A 9,576-nucleotide genomic window follows, 5' to 3' on the forward strand; every position below is an offset into this window, starting at 1 on the left:
ATCACTACAGCTGCGTCGTTTCCTCTCATATATAATTTTCTGCTTACTACATTTTTCAACATATTCTTCCAAGTTACAGGACCCCTCTACATTACTATTTTCATCATTACCATTCTGCCATTCACCATTCCCTTCACTGGCCCTAATCCTCTTCACTCACTTACCATTGTCTTCCTTACCTTTTTTTCGAATTTGGACCTGACCATATCACCTATAAAAAAGGACATAATGTTTTTAGTTTTTGGAGGGAAGGGAGTATAGTAAAATTTGGAAAATCATCGGAAGGCAAATAATTTACACTGGAAAAGAAAATATCAGCTACTGAAAATCGTTTATAAGAACAACTACTGTAGCATGAGTAGCGACCAAGTTTCCTCTTTTTTATACTAGAGGTAGTTTTCTCATTGTAGTTTATTTTAACTATCTTCTAAATAGCTCGATCACATCCCAAATAAATTTGGTTTAGGCAAAGAAGTTCATATAATTTATAATTCCATTTTAAATCTGCTGAATAGTTATTAAAATCCCCAGTTTTTTCAATTCAAACATCAAGACCTAATAATCTAAACATCAACCACCAAAAACCCCTAGCCCGGATTGGGTCTACGGATAGGGTTCAGATGAGACCAAAAACCACCAAAACCCTAATTAAAACTACTTTTTTTACCTCGATAATACTACTTCACTTAAAGACAAGTAAAACCCAAGAAACATACAGAGAGAGGGGAGGGAGGGGGAGAGAGAGAGAGAGAGAGAGAGAGAGAGAGAGGGAGAGAGAGAGAGAGGGGGGAGAGGAGAGTAGAGACCTGGGGACTTAGTCGTGGAACTTTCGACCTCTGATTTGAGCTTTCGCCTTGATCCATCAAAGGGGGGAGAGAGATAAAGTAAAACCCTAGCCGCGGTTCGGAGATTATAGAAAGGGGAAATGAAAAGGGCGAGGGAAATAAATATAGAAATAAAAATTTGAACGACCAATATAAGTCGAATTTAGTGGATCGACCAAGAATAATCGAATTTAGCCGTGTGTTGTTGTGACTTCTATTGGTCGAAAATATTGAACCATATTTTTATGCAGCGAGTCTACTGCCACTGAACCTCTTGTTATCACAATACACAAATACTAACATCCACTTTGCCAAAATTTACAAGCATATAATTGATTTTCAAATTTAAAAATTATAAATAAAGTAGGAAGTGTTTTGATACACATTTTATTAAAAATAATGAATTACACCAAATCATCATTATCACTTAATTCATCATTTTCCACTCCATTTTCTTCGTCTTCATCTTCGGCTTCCTTATTTTTTTTACTTTCTTCTTCATCATCATGATCTATCGAGTAGTCATTTTCAAATATCCTCAAGTCAACAAAAAAATTTGAAGGATCACGAATAGTAACTCTTTCGACATGGGAAGATGAAGCATTTGACACTTTATTTTGTAAAGCATCATCGATGATTTTGAGATTTTCTTTAGTTGACACACTTTCATTAACTTGTCGACTCTTTGTTGTTAGAACCGTGTACCATGATGATTTTGCATTTGAAATATTTGGTGCATAGTACACTTGATGAGCTTGGCTAGCCAACACAAACACGTCATCGGCATTTAGTTTTGATTTGAAATCCACGGTAGTCATCCGATGTCTATCAACTTTGACATGTGTCGTATGATCAAACCAATGACACTTGAAGACAATCACTTGATGTCCATTATGATAGAAGAGTTTTAAAACTGCTTCCACCCTTCCGTAATAGTTTCCATAACTTTCATTATAAGAAGTCCCTACAATTATAAATGTATAAAATTTGGATTAAAAAATTAAAAAAAAGTATGTTTCAAACATAATGAATAAAAGTCTCACCGATGACAACTACACCGGAATTTGATGAAGTGAGCTCCTTATCCTTTGCGCAACTAAATTTGTAACCATTGCATTTGCACGCTTTATAAGACTCCACTTTAAACATCGGACCTCTTATTAGGTCTAGAAATTTCTTTTTGAGCTTTTCGTCATCTTGTACCTAAAATATATGTGACGTAATACATGAATATATGAATAAATTTAATGATTGCATGAGAAATATATAAAAAATGTGCATGGGTGTTTATAGATAAATCAAAACATATACCCTTCTTTCAAACCAATCTTTAAATTTTTCTTTTTGGTATTGTTCTTTTTCGGCATCATTGAGAAGGGGGTAATGTTGTTGCACTAACTTCTGGAATCCACTACATTTTTTTGTTCAACAATAAGAAAAATTAAGTTGTAAACTAAATTCTTAATTTTTGAAGTAAAGAGGGTTTAGAAAAATCTTACTGCAAGTACTTTCCAACTTCCGGCGAATTAACGACAAAGCGCTCTCCGAGGGTATGAAATGTCTCATTTTTTGTTCAGAATCTCCACAGTAATGTCTCTGTTAGATTCTCCGGTCGAAATACGGGAAAACTCCATTCAATTCTCGATGGAAACGGAGTTTTGCGAACATAGTATGCCACAAGCTCATGTTCATCACCATTCAAGATTCTATCTCTACTTCGTAGACTAGGATGTGTCGGATATGTATAAACTTCTAACAATTCGACATCATGAAACTTTCGAGATGCCTCATTTCGACGTAACTGATCATACACAACTTTTGAATCAAAAAATAATGAGCAAAAGTGTACACTTTCCTCCTCAATATAGCGTTGTGCCATTAAACCTTCTGCTCAAGCTTTGTTTCCAACTTTCAATTTCAGGTTATGCAAGTATCTCTCAACAAAATACATCCAACTCCCATTAGCGGGACCACCCAACTTACATTCGGTAGCTAAATGGAGTGGCAAGTGCTCCATCGGATCAAAAAACCATGGAATTAAGACAGTTTCAAGTTTTGACATTATTCTCACTATATCTTTCTCTATTTTTTCCAAATCTGAATATTTGATATTTGACGAGCATAAATCTTGAAAGAAGTTGCACAACTCAATAATAGGATCAGCTACATATTTCGGAAGTAAGTCACGACAAACGATAGGCAACAACTTTTGCATGAAGACGTGACAGTCATGTGATTTCATCCCGCGAATAAAATTTTTTTTCCAATTTACGCACCTTGATATATTTGAGGCATACCCATCTGGAAGTTGTAATTCTTCAATCCACTTGAACAACTTATGAACTTGTTCCTTGGAAAGAGTGTATGGCGCATGTGGTTTCGTACTATCATCTTGAATCCACAAATCACGATGCACACTTAATTCTTTATAATCTTTCCTCGCTTTTGTGTTATCTTTGGACTTCTTTCCATCATCAAGAATTGTGTAAAATATATTGTCAAAGATATTCTTTTCAGTGTGCATAATGTCAATATTGTGACGAAGGCTAAGTGTCTCCCAATATGGAAGCTCAAAAAATGGAGAACTGTGAGTCCAATTATGTGTCACACCATAATCCCTTGGTTTTCTCTTTGTTGACTTTCCTGGAGGGGGAATTGTATATGCTCGCACATGGTCTTTGCAAAAGATCCCGAATGTCGAGCGCAGACTGATCGGGTCTCAATACTTCCAAACCTTGTACTCCTTCTCAGGGGATCATCTGCTTCCAAAAAATACCGAGTAGTGCCATAAAAAGTAGATTTATCACCATATTTGAGTTATTTCGCTTTTACCTCTCCCATGCAAACTGGACATGCCAACTTACCTAAAACATATGTGAAAAACTCAATAAATAAACATATGTGAAATTATATAAAATATGTGCACATGGTTGTGTTTATAAAATAAAACACGTACCCTTAGTGGACCACCCACTCAGCATGAAAAGTGCAGGAAAGTCACTAATTGTCCATAAAAGTGCAGCCTTCATCATAAAATTTGTACGTGAATATATGTCATATATTTCCACCCCGGTATGTCACAACAATTTCAACTCATCAATTAGCGGTCTAAGATAAACATGTAAGTCTTTTGTAGGATCCGTTGGTCCGGGAATAAGAAGAGTCATGAACATGTATGGAGCCTTAGTACACATAGAGGGGGGAAGATTATACACAACAATTACCACAGGCCATACAGTATACTCCTTGGCATGAGCATCGCGAAAAGGATCAAATCCATCAGTAGAGAGTCTGAGTCTAACATTTCTAATCTCCTTTGAAAATTGTGTAAATTTATGATCAAATTGTTTCCATTCATCTCCATCTGCTGGGTGACTTAATTGACCTTCAACAACAACTCTATCATGGTGCCATCTCATACATTTTGCAGTTTTCTCAGCCATGAATAAACGCTGCAATCTCGTGGTAATAGGAAAATAACGCAAGATCTTACGCGGGATCTTCTGTTTTTTAGGATCTTTTTTGCACTTTGTAGCGGTCTCTTTTGCATATATCACACTTGGTCTTCTCACTGTGTTCCTTGTAGAATAACATGCAATCATTCTCACAAGCATCAATCTTTTCATACTCCATGTTCAATCCTCTAATCATCTTTCGTACAGTGTAGTACTTCTCAGGCAACTTATGATCTTCAGGCAATACTAATCCAATAAGGTGTAGCAAATCATCAAAACCATTATTACTACAATTATGCCTATTTTTCCAACGAAGCAACTCCATTACAAACTTCAATGTTGTAAAATTGGCATTATTTGGATATATTGGTTCGGAAGCGGTATTTACCATCTCATAAAATTCTTTTGCTTTTGCATTCGGTTCTTCATCAAAATCTTCGCAATCCTCAAAATCATCATCATGTGCATCATACATATCATCATCTCTGCAGCTAGTATTGCCAAAACTCGTTCCAACATCGTTGCGCAACACATCTTTTTCCCCATGACAATCCCATCTAGTATACCATTGCATAATACCATGTCGATACAAATCAACTTTCACGGTACTAGGATACTTATAGTACTCATTACCACAATTTTTGCACGGACATCTTATAAGACCGTTGTCTTCGGGATCAAGATTTTCAATAGCAAATTTAATGAAATTATCCACACCATTTTTGTAATCTTCGGTTAAATATTTTGCCTCGTTAAATCGATGACGACCAATCCAACTACGATCGGATGCCATCTACAAAATGATCAATAAAAATTAATTACCAATTTAATTATGGAAACTAAGATTATCTCATTATTAAATACCATATTAGTCAACAAATTATAAACAAATAATAATCACATTATTCTGGAAAAAAAAATTTAATCTACTCAAATTCATAAAGATTATCACAATTAAACTATTTAAAACAAAAATCTGTAAAAGAATTACACTTACTTGATGATTTGAGATGCTCACATGAAGAAGTAATTTGTAGTAGAAAAGCAAAAAAAGTAGTGAAATGGGGAGAAAGAATGGAGAAAATGGCTACTGGAATGCAGAAAGGGGTAGGGTTTCCGAAATGAGCACGGGTTAATTCAACCAGAAATGGTCGAATTTAGCACGGGTTAATTCCACCAGAAGCGGTCGAATTTAGTAGCGCACCTAAAATCAGTCGAATTTAGAAATATTCAACCACTTACGGTCGAATATATCTCCGTTCCACCAAGGTCAGTTGAATTTAGTGAACTTCAACTACCTAAGGTCGAAAATAGAATATTCAACCGCCTACGGTCGAATTTATCTCCGTTCCACCAAGGTCAGTTGAATTTATATAATTTCGACTGCTGTAGGTCGAAAATAGCAGAAATTATCCAAATTTATTTTTTAGTGGGAAATTCCCCGCCCACTGAAAATTTTAAATTAAAGGGCGGCAATTTTTCCCGCCGATCGAACTTTTTAAATTCGACCGAATCCAGTCGAATTTATTACGCGGAATTTTTTTTTTTTGGGCGGGATTGTTCCCGCATTTTTTCCCCTCGTGCTAAATTCGATCGACAAGAGAAGTTAGTCGAAAATAACCGTAAATTTGACCGGGTTATTTCGACCGCCGCTAAATTCGACCACAGTTCGGTCGAATTTAGCCGCACCAACTAAATTCGACCGAATATGGTAAAATTTACGCGCGGTCGAATTTAATTGGTTGAAAATACCCTAATTTTATTGTAGTGATTGCTTTGGTACATTATTATTTGTATTTTTTTCAGTTCGGTTTACATGGTTGAGTTATCTAATAGAGCGAGCTCTTGAAATAGACAGCCTAATCAAATGGAGCTTTACTGCTATCATATGTGCAATCCTAAAATCATTGCTAAAGAATCCAAATCTAGAAGAGAATATCAAGATCGATAAATCTATCTACTGCAGTTAGCAAGCAAGTTCTATAGACTCTTACCGGTAGATACTACAATACTCGAACAGAAATCATGTGGATTTACATTATTTTTAATCATATTAAAACTTCATCATTTTACTAATATACAAAATCAATATATTTGAAATAATATTTACCTAGCTACCAGCCTACCACTACTTATATAGGAATACTGCTATGCATTCAATCATCTAAAATAAATTTTTAAAAAGAAAATTAAAGATTAAAAAAATAACCCATGCCACCATACATATATATTTTATGTATGAAAGATATTTGAAAGCCAATTTATCATCATCAAAATAATGTCAAAAATCTACACTTGTTCGTATTCCATCAAACTCCTGTGTTATTTACAGAGAGAAAACAACAAGCTTTGTTCTCCCAAAAAAAGAAAAGGAATTTTTTTCCCAAAAAAAATACGAAATTAATAACATAAATAAATATTGTTGTTGCACAAATAAGGTCATGGACATATGACAAAATGACCTTGGCCATAAGTATCCTCGCCTTCATGCATAAGCTTTACCCTGTTGTGACATGGCGAGGGATCTGAAGGGGGCACCGGCCCTCTTGGCAGCTCATTTTGTATTGAATTGTAGAACCCCATCTCTTTTACTCTCATTGATCGTCCCGTCGATAAAATTGCTACAAATATCGTAAATATCAGAAATGCAACCCTAATCTGTTTCATATCATGCCACATGATTGCCTATATATGTTGAGTTATCGTGGCGCGATCCACCGTGTGGATGGAACAAGCTAGTTATGTATGTTGGTACTGAGGCATGAAAGAGTACTAGTGTGTTAAGAACACAAAGAAAGAAAATTATTCAGAGAGAAAATGTTGAAGGAGCTAGGAGCAGGAGGAACTTGACAACATTGGTGTGTAAGCGTGTATTTTTGTATGTGCTCTCTAGATAGCTTTGTACTAATTGGATATGTGAGTTTGTATGAAATGGGCTTTTTAAGACATTGAAATTTGACAATCCCATTAGCAGACAATTTAGAAATAAAGGGATGTGGATGTGGGTGGGCTCTTTTATTTTTTTATTCCTAGTTTTTTTTTATGAACTTTTATCATGGTTTGTTTGTTATGCATTGTTTATTATTTTCTTCATTTTTTTTATTATAATGATGGAACGAAAAAAAAATTGAAAAGCTAAAAAGATGACACGTGTAGCTTCAAAATCTTGAATATTATGGCTGGCTTGACGAACGGCTGCTAAACGGGTATCTTACATATTATCTGTTCCCACTCAGGTTATTGATATTAAAGTAATTAGCTTTTGTAAAATCTTGAAAGATGACGATAAGTATATTTAACACTTTTATCTATTTAAGAACTTGACTTAATTGGTTTAGTTGTTGAAACGGCCCAGCTTTCACATGAGCTGGTACGTGTAATTTGACTCGGTTTTAAAATCGGATAATTTCAATAACATCGAAATGATTCAAATACACAAAATCGGTAAAATTGTCCAACTTTTGATCATAACAAAGGGACACCTGTACCAATAATTTAAGAAGGGTGCAAAGTCATGGAACGCAATATTGATGTGAATTTCATTCTTGTTGTTTGTTGCTAGAAGGGATGATCGTTTATTGTACTGGCAAGGAACGTTGAGTACTTTTTAGTTGAGTGCATAAGAAAGGGTGCATGATGAACACATTGTTTGTGAGTTTAAGCATGGCCTGGCTGTCACTGTTTTGATTAGTTGAAACATCACATGCTGGTGTTAGTTTTTGTATTTTATAATGTATTAGTGCTATGCTCATTTCCTTTAATTTAGCTAAAACTACTAGGTTGGGACCTCCAATTCGTGCAAAATTGCCGGTGCCAGAATACATATCACTTCACCGGGGGGGGGACAAGTTTGTAAAGTAAAACTCATACGAGCCATCAAATCTGAAGAATTTAAATTGTGTGGATGAGAATGTGATCAGGTTTCTAGAAAGATTGTAAATTGCTGCCTCCTTGATTTAGATTCGCACTGTATCAAATTAAGATGAAGGGATTTTGGATATGTATGTCACTTTACAAAACTTAATTAATGTGGTAAACCACAAATTTGTATTATAATCTATTGTTGGGTGCGTTTTATTAATAAAGAGACGAAGTCCGCGATTAAAGAAGTTAGAAGAATGTAACGTAGAGTTATATCGGAAATTTCGGGCTCATGTGTTAGCATGTAATTTCCTAAAATTAATTTTTATAGGTTGTTTCTTATAATGATAACTTAAATTTTTATATTTTAATTTAAGTCATTTTTTTAATTTAATTCATATAAAAATTGAGGTGAAGTTATTAATTTGAAATGAGTTTGTGGGTTTTGTACCACATTGATTAAGTAAAGAGGGTTATAGTGTTTTATATAGTATCAAGTAAGAGTAGTATACCAACTACTAAGGCATGTTTGTGTGTATGGTGTTTTTGTGTGTCTTGCGCGCACACTCGCGTGCCGCTGCGACTAGGGTCGAAGGGCGATTTGAAACCTGGCTGGATCAGGATTTGTTGAGACTGATAAATTATGACGCGCCTGGATCAGGATTTGCTGAGTGTAAATACTGATGGGTTGGGTTTTCCTGTTACATTTCTGATTTTGATAAAATTCAATTAAATGATGTTTAAGTTAAGATTTTTATTTTAATTAATGTAATATCTTTAGTTACGCTTTGGTTATGTATTATATACAGAACTAAACATTTGGGAAAGAATATACCAAAATCACAGACTTGTGAAAACCGTAACTACTACTTCTCTCTTTTTCTATCCTCCATAACATACAGATCATAGCTAGGTTTTCTAGGCGAACTGAGGTCAGGTCGCTGTTGAACTTTACGTAACTATGGACGAATTGTTTTGTGATGTTGTATCCTGAAAGTGATATTACTGCAACCCAACACAGCGTAAGTGGGACAATAATCTCTTCAAGAATAGTCTAGATTTCTCGAAAGTTAGGTGCCTCAGCTGTTCATAGTTCTTTCATATTTGTTAAAACTTCTGATAGAGCTAAGTATTTTATTATCTCTTTGTCAAATTCAGTTAATGATTTATCTTGTTCTTTGCCTTCGTGTTTTATTTCGTTACTTGGTTAATTTGCATGTTCTTGCTTAAATCCTGATTATATAAATGTCCCTTTGTTACGCGTAGTGTTAATTATACCCAACAATCTTGAAGAGATTACCTGTGTTATATTGTTATTAGCAAGATAGTTAAAGAAACTGTAGATGTTCCTAAGATTGTTGAGATAGGTTCTGGTTCTGGTGGTACTTCTACAATTGATTGGACTACGTATCGTTTTCCCCAGCCTATTGATTTAT

The 9,576-nt window shown here is 34.8% G+C and overlaps 1 protein-coding gene across 1 annotated transcript; it reads right to left on the reverse strand.

Annotated features, from left to right (window-relative positions):
* Nucleotides 1-2,511: 2,511 nt before the first annotated feature.
* LOC141724892 (uncharacterized) lies at nt 2,512-5,290 on the reverse strand. The gene is made up of 2 exons (XM_074527185.1): nt 3,781-5,290; nt 2,512-3,688 (listed from the first exon to the last, which is right to left on the reverse strand). Exon 1 carries the CDS (start codon nt 5,070-5,072, stop codon nt 4,335-4,337), a length of 738 nt encoding a protein of 245 aa, XP_074383286.1. The 5' UTR covers nt 5,073-5,290; the 3' UTR covers nt 2,512-3,688; nt 3,781-4,334.
* Between the last annotated feature and the right edge of the window lie 4,286 nt (nt 5,291-9,576).

The sequence above is a fragment of the Apium graveolens genome, chromosome 5 (genome assembly GCF_009905375.1).
Source record: "Apium graveolens cultivar Ventura chromosome 5, ASM990537v1, whole genome shotgun sequence".
Taxonomy (NCBI): domain Eukaryota; kingdom Viridiplantae; phylum Streptophyta; class Magnoliopsida; order Apiales; family Apiaceae; genus Apium; species Apium graveolens.